This window comes from Podarcis liolepis, assembly GCF_965112155.1.
Source record: "Podarcis liolepis genome assembly, chromosome: 11".
In the NCBI taxonomy this organism is placed as follows: domain Eukaryota; kingdom Metazoa; phylum Chordata; class Lepidosauria; order Squamata; family Lacertidae; genus Podarcis; species Podarcis liolepis.
The window spans coordinates 36,767,199-36,779,459 of NC_139565.1; the positions used below are offsets into that span (position 1 = coordinate 36,767,199).

The 12,261-nt window shown below is 42.7% G+C and overlaps 1 protein-coding gene across 2 annotated transcripts in view; it reads left to right on the plus strand.

The window, feature by feature from the left end:
* SV2C (synaptic vesicle glycoprotein 2C) overlaps window positions 1-12,261 on the plus strand; it is a 91,905-nt gene that overhangs the window by 20,955 nt on the left and 58,689 nt on the right. For both annotated transcript variants that reach the window (XR_014517068.1, XM_083465299.1), the window contains exon 2: window positions 5,856-6,548. Coding sequence is in view for 1 of the 2 variants with exons in the window: in XM_083465299.1 (XP_083321425.1) it covers window positions 5,966-6,548 (583 nt within the window). In the remaining variant the exon portion in view is untranslated. The remainder of the gene's footprint in view (window positions 1-5,855; window positions 6,549-12,261) is intronic.

Sequence of the window (12,261 nt, forward strand, 5' to 3'; positions counted from 1 at the left end):
CCTAGGCCAGGTGGAAATGGGCCTTGCAGCAGGGAATGCTCTTCCTTCTAGCACTCATAGTTTGTGCGGAGAGAGCTTAGCCATGAGTCTTGGATTGGATAGCCTGCTAAGCCAAACCTTGGCTCAGTGTAGTCTGCTATAGCAGTGAAAAAGACCAGGGAGGAGCAAAGTAGCTGCAAACTCTTCTCTGTAAGCAAACATGTTTCTCCTCTCAGTAAGCCACTGTTTGGCTTACCATTGTGTAATGAAAACAGAGTTAAGTTCCTTTTTATCAGAGTGTTTTCAAGAAAGACAAAATGACACAAATCACATAAGAGTACAACCCTTTATTATTTAACAAGCAATAAGCAATAAGAACTCATTCACTCATTCATTCATTCCTTTCATACCTACCAGATGGTTGGACCCACTAAAAGACATGGCCAGTCTCTTTTAAGAGTCTATGGACGGCATCCCCCTGTAGGTAGGACAGCACACAAAGTTCACCAGGCCTTCCCAAGGTTCAGGTCCCCATATGGTTACATTGTCTTGTATTGAAGGGGGTTGATAGCTGTCATCATGCTGGTTCCTCAAATAGATAAGAATAGTTATAGTTGAAAACAGTCTGTTTTCTGTTATGTTGTCATACTGTCTTTATGAATAGCATGTTTCTTTCAACATGTCTCTTGTAAGAACAGTCATTTATCTCAATCATCTTCTCACTTTGTCCCCTGATTCACCCAGACATGTTGTCATACTGCTCATCCTGTCTTGCACAGTCCAGTAACTGGTTCACTGTTCATCCATCCTGTTTAGCTGGCTCAATATTCAATAGTTTGATAATGGTTCTTTATCTCAGTCCAGCCAGTGTGGTGTAGTGGTTAAGAGCGGTAGACTCATAATCAGGTGAACCAGGTTCGCGTCTCCGCTCCTCCACATGCAGCTGCTGGGTGACCTTGGGCTAGTCACACTTCTTTGAAGTCTCTCAGCCCCACTCACCTCACAGAGTGTTTGTTGTGGGGGAGGAGGAGGAGGAGGAAGAAGAAGAAGAGGAGTTTGGATTTGATATCCCGCCTTTCACTCCCTTTAAGGAGTCTCAAAGCGGCTAACATTCTCCTTTCCCTTCCTCCCCCACAACAAACACTCTGTGAGGTGAGTGGGGCTGAGAGACTTCAAAGAAGTATGACTGGCCCAAGGTCACCCAGCAGCTGCATGTGGAGGAGCGGAGACTCAAACCCGGTTCCCCAGATTACGAGACAACTGCTCTTAACCACTACACCACACTGGCTCTCAGGGAAAGGAGAATGTTAGCCACTTCGGGCTCGAGTCCTTCGGGTAGTGATAAAGCGGGATATCAAGGTCCAGTCATAGCCGACTCTGGGGTTGCGGCGCTCATCTCGCTTTATTGGCCAAGGGAGTCGGCATACAGCTTCCGGGTCATGTGGCCAGCGTGACTAAGCCGCTTCTGGCGAACCAGAGCAGCACACGAAAACGCCGTTTACCTTCCCGCCTGAGCAGTACCTATTAATCTACTTGCACTTTGATGTGTTTTCGAACTGCTAGGTTGGCAGGAGCAGGGACCGAGCAACGGGAGCTCACCCCATCACGGGGATTCGAACCGCCGACCTTCTGATCGGAAAGTCCTAGGCTCTGTGGTTTAACCCACAGCGCCACCTGCGTCCCTTTCAATGCAATAGTCCTTTAAATTAATTTAAGCAGTTCTTTATCTTTGATTCAATAACTTTATTTATTCATTTATTCTTCAGACCCACTAATCATCTGGTTCTCATTCATACTTCAGACATTCATATCCATTCATACCAGCAGACATACTAAATATAACATCAATTATAAAATGAGATCATCTTTACATCTGGTTCTCAGACTGTTCCTGTGACTTAAAAACATCTTAGTAAATCACATATATTCTGTAAGAGATTCAGCATATACCTGAACATTAATATTGTATTAATATTCTATCATTTGTTACATATAAGTGCCATCCTTATGAGGATTCCTTCCTATCCATCCTTCTTATCAGACTATAAGATAAAGCGTCAAAGGGTCTGTTTTGTAACTGAAGGAACACACAATTAACATAGAGTGTGCATACTGTTGCTTGATACCTTGGGGAACTCAAAACCAACTATATTGAAAGCACACCCTTAATACTAACATAACACCTTATTCATACACAATTTATGAAAAGCACCTTTTCATCCTAAGAACTGTATACTAGGGCAGTGCAATATACGGTTTTCAATATCAATATTCAATATTATACTTTTAGTGGAGGCAGTTCACATATCTGGCCAAGTCATACTAAATTATCAAGTGTGGTACAAGCAGGCAAGACTAACCTATAACTTTGCATCCATGAGTACTGAGGCACTTTGGGCCTAAAGGTGACCCTTCCCCTCAGGGAGCCATTAAGTATTCACCACCTGAATTTTGCAAAGATTATCCAAACAAAATGTATTAAGAAATAAGTTCAAGTTCTTGGTAAACCAAAGCTGCAATGTGGAGTCTGGGAGTTATGGGTTGAGCACTGGTTGAAAATGAAGTAGTGTGACAAGTTTTGCAGGCACAAGCAAGATTGAAAGAGCGATCATGTGGAATGCCCTGATAATATCATGAGCACAGATAATTATGAATATGCAATAAAAAGGATGTCTGGAAGGGCCCTGAGTTGAGGTCTGTCCATCTCTACTGCATTGCTCCTTCCTCAAAAAGCCTTAGAAATTAAGGCAGCCTGCACATGACAGCTCATTTTTGAGGCACTGTAGAGTAGATTAGCGGTTGTTGCCACTCACAGACCCAGAAAAACAGGTCCAAAAAGGGTGTGGGGTGGAGGACAGGAAGCTGCCTCTGTTGCTTCTCTGTTAAGCACTATTTCCCCCTCCCCAAACATCTTCTGTTCCCAGGACCTGGCTGCCCATAAGGTGGGCTAAGGCAGCTGCCTTTGGCAACAGAAATCCAAGAGGCACCCCCCCCCCATGGGTGCAGAGAAGCAGCACCAGCAGCAGTGGTGGCTTCTTGCGAGATGTTGCTGGGAACTTGAGAAATTTCACACAGTGCATGAGATTTCGTGAGAACTAGCTGGAATCCGTTGCTGCTGCTTTGCAGGCACTGCCATGCAACCCAACTAAAAGAAGCTTCGGTAGGGTAGAAGGCACTTTCCCATTTTGCCTCAGGTGTGGGAAATGAGGGGCACTGTCCCTGCCAGTTCCTGAAAAATTTCAGCCCTCACTCCCCCAACAACAGAGAAGAACGGGAAGAAAGAACTGCTTGTAATGAAACGCTGAAGGATCACAAAGTGATTTAGCTATGTGAGGGAATATGAGGCAAAATTAATAATCAGTATTGTATGTAGGCTTTGGATAGAATCAGTTCTCTTGTTCCCTATCCTGACTTCCAGCATTTTCTTGTCAGGCTAAGTTTTCAGTTACGAATTACACAAAATCACATTACCTTTACATGATATATTGCACAACGCAAACTCTGCATGCTGAGGTCACCTTCTTTACAGTGTCGTTTTCATGAGATGTTTTGGGAAATGTCAGGCAGATTTTAAATCAAAGATGTTTCACTCATGAGCTGCTCTCAGAACATAATACGCTATCACTTAATCATTGGAAAATGTTATTGTGTGGCTGCAATTCCTCCCTTTTCCTGTCTTAGCAGAATTCTAAATCATTGTGATAAGAGTGTTTGGGAGGAAGGTCTCAGTGCCTGTAAAGATGTGTGGCTTTCTTTCTAATTGGATTGCCTTCACTATGTGTTGGCCTTCAAGTGTCATTAATTTCTTATACAGTCGTACCTCAGAAGTCGAACGGAATCCATTCTGGAAGTCTATTTGACTTCCAAAATGTTCGGAAACCAAGGCGAGGCTTACAATTGGCTGCAGGAAGCTCCTGCAGCCAATCAGAAGCTGTGTCAGATGTTCGGGTTCCAAAGAACGTTTGCAAACCGGAACACTCACTTCTGGGTTTGAGGCGTTCAGGAGTCAAAACATTTGACTCACAATGCATTTGGGATCCAAGGTACGACTGTAGATGAAACACTTAAGAACACAAGTTGGAATCCTTAGACAGTGTGAAGACTTCACAGCAGGTGTGGGGTAGTTTTTTCAACCTGAGTGCTGCATTCCCTCATGGCTAACTGCTTGGGAGCCATAGGCCAACAGTGTGCATAGCCAAGACAAAATGGAGTGTGAACACTTTCCTGCATATCTCTCTCTCTCTCTCTCTCTCTCTCTCTCTCTCTCTCTCACACACGCACACACACACACACACACACACAGAGAGAGAGAGAGAGAGAGAAAGAAAGAATACTGCCGCACTCACAAATACTGCATACAAACAGGCATTAAATTCGGCTTGAAAAAAGCATTTCAACTTTTTTCTAGCAGCCAGAATAGGAGTGATCTTCTGGCAGATTGTCCCTGAGGGGTGGAGGGAAGGGCTCACCTGGCCATCCCCAAATGGACTCTTTGGGAAGATTGGCCCATCTCTCTGCAACAGTTATGCTTTAAACCCTCCCCTTCCCAGCTGCATACCCCTTTCTGTTAATTCCCTTCTGCTGTTTGAAACAGGACTTTGATAGGAGCGAATAAATGCTTTTTTGCAAGCCTGATTGTAGCAGGGGAGGCGTAAGCAGGAGAGCCCCAGGGAATGAATCCGACATGCAAGCTTGCAGTTCCCCACTCTTCCTTCACAGAGGGAAAACTAAATCCCCACAGTGTGCCATGTTATTTGAGGTGGATGAACAGTTTTATGCAACAATATTGCTTTAAATGAATGCACAGAAGGGCATTCAGTGAATGCAATCTTCTTGTACCCTAAAATTAAGGATCTGAAAGCTTGAAAAGACACAAAAGGTGCACAATTTTGTATCTACAAGTGCTCTACATGTTTGGATGAACACTTGGTCAAGAGAAGTAGAGTCAGCGTGTATGCTTTTGCTATCCCTCTGATGTATTCATTGAGCATGTGATTATGTTTACATTCCTAAATACACTTTGGAAAATGGACTACTCCCCCAATACTTGGAAAACAGAAGCCCTGGGAAATAGTAAAGGGGAAACTACATTTTCCAGCACTCCTGGTGGCTACCTTGCAGTCATAGCTACATGCTGGGTAGGTGGAAGGAAAGAAACATCAGGGAGCTGGGGGGGGGGCGTAGAGCTTTTTCCCTCTCAAGAGAGTGGGAGGGTATTTGAAATAAGACAGGAAGGGAAGGAAGAAGAAGCTGACTTCTCCCATTTGGACTGAAATCCAAACCTTAGAATGAAATGTGGCTGTAATCCTCACCTTGTATTTTGAGGTAAACATTACCAGTTGCTGTTATTAGGTCTTCCAAACGACGAATTTCAAAATTCAGCAGCGCTCTTCATTATAAACAGCAGGACTGATACGAATGAGTAACAGCAAATAGTACTATATATCAAGCTACTGTTTTCTTTTTGGAAATGCTTCAGTTACCTTTCATAATACATATTTGTATCTGTAATATGTTCGTGACACACAAACCCATGTGTCTTAAGCTGTGTGTTGGAAAGTGACGCTACTGCATGTAAGTGAGAGAAGCCAGCAAAAATACCTGAACGTTTTTTGCTTTCCCCTTTCGGGTTCCTTCCTTGTGTCATCAGGAGCTATTTACTCTGCAGGAGCCTTTCTGCAGTGCACCAGTTCTCTGCTTTTGGTGCACTCTTGGTTAGCAATAGTGTGGGTTAATCCATGGGGAATTGGTGGGTAGATAGTCTTGCCTCTTGAGCAACGGTGACTGTAGATCCTGTGTTCTTTTTTAGTTTTGTGATTCTATGCAGAACAAACAAAACTTAAAATATTTTCTTGTGTTTATTTTTCTTCTCCTAGATCTTGTTTTGGAACCGAATGTGTCTTGAGAGTCTCTTGCTGCTGCTCTCCAGCACATAATAGTTCCCTTGCACACGGAATCAGTTCAGTCACACATTGATTAACACAAGATGGATGGAGCTTACAAGATGGAAGATAATACTTCATTAGTGAGAGGGGCTCAGGACATTGCCAAGGTAGTCAAGAAACAGACAGGGAGGAAAGGGAATGCAGTTGTAGAGAAGGCTCAAGACGAATATACGGAAAGATCTTACAATAGATTCCAAGGCAGAGAAGATGATGAATACTATACCCAAGAAGGAAATTACGGTGGGGAGGCGAATGAAGATGAAGGATCAAGTGACGCGACTGAAGGGCATGATGAAGATGATGAGATTTATGAGGGGGAATATCAGGGAATCCCAAATGCGACTCAGAACAAGGATGATATCGGAGCCTTAGGTCAGCCCGTACGAGACGACTACAAAGATCGTCTTGAACTGGAAACGGAGAGAAAAGCTGATGAAGAAGAATTGGCACAGCAGTATGAGCTCATCATTCAAGAATGTGGGCATGGACGTTTTCAGTGGGCCCTCTTCTTTGTTCTTGGGATGGCGCTGATGGCTGATGGGGTGGAAGTTTTTGTGGTTGGATTTGTATTGCCCAGTGCTGAGACAGACATGTGTATTCCTAATTCTGGATCAGGATGGCTTGGTGAGTATTATTTACATCCTTGCCTGGCTTGTGTCATAAATTAGACAGATATTGTCTAGTATGTATTTGACAGTGCTGCCTCTGATGAAAACAAATAACTATCTTTACTTTGTTAGCTCTGTGTGTGAGGTTCACAAAATGTATTTTAAGATACCACCATGGCTCTCTTTTGTTTTGTTGTATGTGTAAAAAGAAAAGATTTTCCTCTGCCCTTCGTCATGACCAATAAAAATAAGTAGCTGTTCCTAAATCATAGGACAAAAACCACAAAAAACTGAATCCAGAATAAATATAATATGTTGATAACGTGCTGCATAGCTTAGTATCAAGAATACATGTCAATACTGTGTAACAAAGAGATGGAAAAAAGAGCCTCATCATTAGGAGCGTTTGAATAGAACTGGGTGCAAGTGGCCTCTCAAAATTATCTATTGTAGTTATAGGCAAAGAAATTGGTGGTGGTGGTGGACCTGGAGGAGGATAAATTATTGAACACTTTTCTATGGGAGTGGGGCTTTCCATTAGTAGTGGCAGTAGCTCGACTCTGTCACTCTCCCCCTCTGACACTACAAGTGGCAGCTGCAGCCAAGTGTGTTGGCACCCTGGCTGCCATTTTGCACCCTCCTGGCCCTAGTGTCATTCTGGAAGAATGTTGGTGGCAATAACAAAAAATATTATTGGAGAATATCATTTGCTGTTTTTTAAGGGGTGGGGTGTGTGAAAAAGAAAAAGGAAATCCCATAAATTTTCTCAGAAAAATCTGTTTTGAGAAATCTCAGCTCGGTTTGTTTCCATGGGACTTGTGCAGGAATAGTTCAGAGATGTGTAACAAAAGTACTTGAAATGGTGTGCAATTACAAAATGACTGTACATGGTGAGGGGGGAGATTCACTAGTGAGTGAGTGTTTCTAATTCTATGCAGAAGAGCCAATCCCTAGAATTGTAGAGTTGGAAGGGACCACCAAGCTTATCTAGGGCAACCGCCTGCAATGCAGGAATTTTTTTGCCCAATGTGGGACTCAGACCCACGACCCTGAAATTATACTCTACCAACTGAGCTATTCCTTAGTTGACTCTTATTCAAGGTCAAACGGAGCACGGTTCTGTAAAATAATAATAATAGTCCAAAACATAATTGGCAAGCTGCTGTCCATAGCTGGTTATCACCCAATTTCATATAGCAGGAAAACACTCAATAGGCATAGCAGCAATTTTTAAAGATATACTTTAACTGAGTTCAGTTTGCTCTTGTCTTAATTGTTGGCCACCTGGGTGCTGTATGAAAAGCTGCTGATATTCCTGATGGTAGACAGTATATTTTGCCAAAACAGTTGTTCTGCACAGTTTTCAAAACTTCAATGGAGTTTGAATCAGAGAGCATTTGAGTAAGCACTTTGCTACCAAATATCTTTAGGGCAGGTCCAGTATTGCATTGAGCCATTCTGTCCAGAAGCTGGGCTGGAGAAATGGAACACATGTTTGTGCTTCTCAGTGCATAAAGCAAAGCCATAGCTACTAAGGCTGGAGATGGTTTTTCTTGAGAGATGCTTTGTTTCTCATAGTGAGTTTGGCCCCACTGCTAAATGTCTTTAAATCAAGGGTGGGAAACCTGTGGCCCTCAAAATATTGCTGGACTCCAGCTCCCATCAGCCTTAGTCAGCATGGCCAGTGCTCAGGGATAATGGGAGAAGTAGTCCAACAACATATGGGAGGACAAGGTTTCCCGTCAGTGTTTTAAATCAATACCAAGCTCTGTGAAATAACAGAGAGGTGCATATACACATCATAAGCAGTCCCCCCCCCACAAAAAACCCCTGCCTTTGCTTTTCTGAAAAAAGGATAGTCTGTCTCTTTCTCACCAGAGTATAACATTTTCATTGGATGTGGTTATATTCCCATTTAGCTGTATTTATGGAATTATTCTCCTTTTCTCTGGTATTTGATTATACTGATTTTATACTGCAGTTTTAAGACAATATGCCTTTTTCATGAGCAGCTTGGACATTTCCCTTGGGGAGACAAATGCAGTGCTTTTTTTCTTAAAAAAAATATAGGGGTACTCTCATTTTCCTACTCATATAGAAATACTGCCCCTCAATGAGGTCAAACTTAGATTCACAAAATGTTTAGGGGTATGTGTACCCCTGCATCCCCCCCCAGAAAAAAGCACTGGACAGGTGGATTATAAGTAAATACAAATCTGTGTAGTACGGTGTTACCAGGGGAAACACCCCAACTCTGCAATTGAGTAAGAGCGAACTACTTGCTTTCCCACTCCAGTGATATGTAACTTGCTCAAAATTTCATTTGCTCTATGCCAGTATTAAACTTCCATCTTCGAGTACCACTTTAATTATAATACCATTAACCAATGGTCATGTTTCATAGAAATGCAAATATGTTGAAAATAGAAAAAAGCCTTGTTGACTTTGCACACACTTAATTAGGTCTCTGTCTTCATTTTTTTGTGTGTGGGCACCTCAGCAGTCTGGGTTTCTTTGGCTGAAAATACATCACAGTTTAAATCATTAGGTGTCACATCTACTTTTGAAACAAAGCTGAAGATCTTTAACACATCATTGAGCTCTCCACAGGCATCATGTTTCGATAATCTTGCACGATAGATAAATCATGGTTTACAAGACCTCATCTATCAAGATGCTGAACTTGTTTATTTGATTTTCGCAGCTCCTGGGAATTCAAAATTCTGAGACTCGAAGCCCCTTTTGGAAGAAAATGTGTCACACATATAAAAACATTTATTAATAAAATATGCTAGCTAGAGGGCAAATGTTCATACTATCTGTACTCTTACGGGACACCTAGTTGCCTCCCATCAAAGAGATATTTCAGGTCCCTGCCCACTTTGCTTCAGCTTCTAGTTGCTTCTAGACTAGGGGTAGCCAATATAGTTCCCTCCAGAAATTGTTGGACTCCAATTCCCATCACCCCTAAGTGTGGGCCATGCTTGCTGTGGCTGATGGGAATTGGAGTCCAACAACATCTATAGCAATTGTTAACATGTATCCCATTCATTTTGTCATATTAATTCACTCTTATGCTATATGCACATTGCCGTTTGCTCCAGTGCGCTCCCACAGCTTTCTGAGTTGCCCACAATCTACCTGTGTCTTGCATTTTTTCAAGAAATACTCCTTTGATGTGTTTCTCCTCAAATGAGCTTCCATCTAATTTGAAAATGCAAGCTGTGAATAAACTGAGGTGTGTACATTTCAGACAGCCTTTGTGCATGTGCAGATAACAACTTTCAGTTCAGGAGTTACAGTTGCAGGAAAACAAATCAGGCAATGTGGAAGATATCTGATTTTCAACATCACAATATATCACCAGCTAAATATCACGGTATCTTGATATATCATGATATATGCATATATCTATGTCGGTAGCAGAGGTCCCACCATACCTTCCCAAAGTGGTGGAGGGTGCACTGGGCTTCCCCGCAGCAGAGAGCCTTGCCCCACCTCTGCAGTGGCAGAGGGTCTTGCCATACCTGCCCACAATGGCGGAGGGTGTGCTGCACTTCCTCACAGCATTCGAGGGCCTTAACGAGGCTTCCTGCGGCGGAGGAGGGCCTAAAATGGTAAAGAAGTAGTAGATTTAATACAAATATTAAATAAACTTCCATATATTATATTTAATATATTTCCAACCAATTTAAGAGTAGTTTAAGTAATTTACTAGTCAAGTTGCATCTGCTTCCCCACTCAGAGGTCTAAGTACAACCTGTGCATGCATAAGTCCCACTGAGTTCAACTAAACTTCTACGTTCCTGGGAATAAGCCTCAGTGAATTCAGTAGGGCTTGACGGAGTGAGCACCTGTTGCTCAGTCCCAGCTCCTGCCAACCTAGCAGTTTGAAAGCATGTCAAAGTGCAAGTAGATAAATAGGTACCGCTCCGGCGGGAAGGTAAACGGCGTTTCCGTGTGCTGCTCTGGTTCACCAGAGCAGCACACGGAAGCTGTCTGCGGACAAATGCCGGCTCCCTCAGCCTGTAGAGCGAGATGAGCGCTGCAACCCCAGAGTCGTCTGCGACTGAACCTTACAGTCAGGGATACTTTTACCTTTAAGTAGAAAGATACCCGGTGAAGACTTTTGTTCACCAGTATATTGCCTTGTTGAAACACTTACCACAATGTTATTTCAATAACGATACTCAAGGGTTTGGCGATTTATTGCACAGCCCTAATGTGCATCTGGTGAAGAGACACGAGCCCTCTCTCTGATGTCTACAGCAGCTTGCAAATGTGACTTCATACGCTGCTGAGGGAAACAACATTGCCACATCTTAAGCCATTAATGTGTATATACTCCCATTTCAAAATGGAGAGACTAAAGTGTTTGAGGCTTCAACCCTCTTTTTCATGGGGAATTGAGAGGCCCACTGAGGACTGGATGATGTTTTTAGCATTGGAAGGTGCCTTATACTAGGTCAGTCTGTTTATCCATCTAACTCATCTGCTCTGACTGGCTGTGGTATTCTAGGATCCCAGGTCAGGGTCTTTCCCATGCCTGCTACCTGATGAGAGTGGCAGTAACTTGAATACAGGACCTCTAGCATCTGTTCTTACCACTGATCTATGGCTCTTCCATTTCTCACTGCTCCACAGTATAAATAGGCAGTGCTTCAAAATGCCATGCTTGAAATCTTCAGGTAGGCACTTTTTGGTCTAGAACAGATATTTTAATTGAAAGGAATTGATTAAAAAAAAAAGAAAGTTCTGTCAAGGGATGAGGTGTTCTTTTCCAGAAAAGGATGAGATGTACGACAACAATGTGGCATTATATTCATCTAGATGAGCTACCTCAATATATACATGCTAAGAAACATACTGGGATCCAACTAACGTATCCCAGTAGCACAACGAGACTTCCCCTCCCCTCCTATTCCTACACCTTTCCAAAATTGGGGTGGGGTCAGAGGAAGTCCCAAAGCAGCAGGGGCAGAGAGGTGAATAATTCCATCTGGCAAGCTGAAAAGCTTGCATTGGCAGGATGATTGCCACAGTGCTACATTTAATTTCTCCTGCTTTATGTGCTCTACCCTGAAATGTGAATGATCCCCAGTGTATTGTGCTTCTTTGGATTATACTGCTTGCTTGTCTTACTGAGGCCAAGGATTACGACCTCAGTTCCAGTGAATATTTTTTTATTTTCCTAGAGGAGCATATTTTGATAGCTAAGGAAATCCCATGTTTGCTTGTGCTGGAATGATTTTTTTTCTTTGATAAAAATGAATGTGTCAGCGTTTACTAGACCCAACTTCTGTTGGCATAAGAGAACACAAAGATCTCCCCCCCACCCCTGCAAAATCAGGCAACATTTTTAAAAGCTCATTTTTTTTGCATCAAAGACAGAAAAGTTGGCTGCCTGTGCAAAAATTCTTCCTTATATCACACAGCTAGTCACCTAATAAAAGTTTTCTATTACTTTTGACACATTTAATGCACTGAATATCATGCTATTGCCAACTTTGGCAGTGCACACACCTACCTCCCCCCCCCCCGAAATCTTGGGGACTGTAGTTTATGCCTCACAGAGCTACAACTCCCAGCACCATTAACAAACTACATTTCACAGGATTTTTTGCAGTGGAGTGAGCTTTTAATTAATGGTGTGTATGCTGCCTTTGTTGGGATTCAAGCCACTATTATTTTTCAGCAACTCACAGGTGGGAAAGCATTGTAAGGTAAAG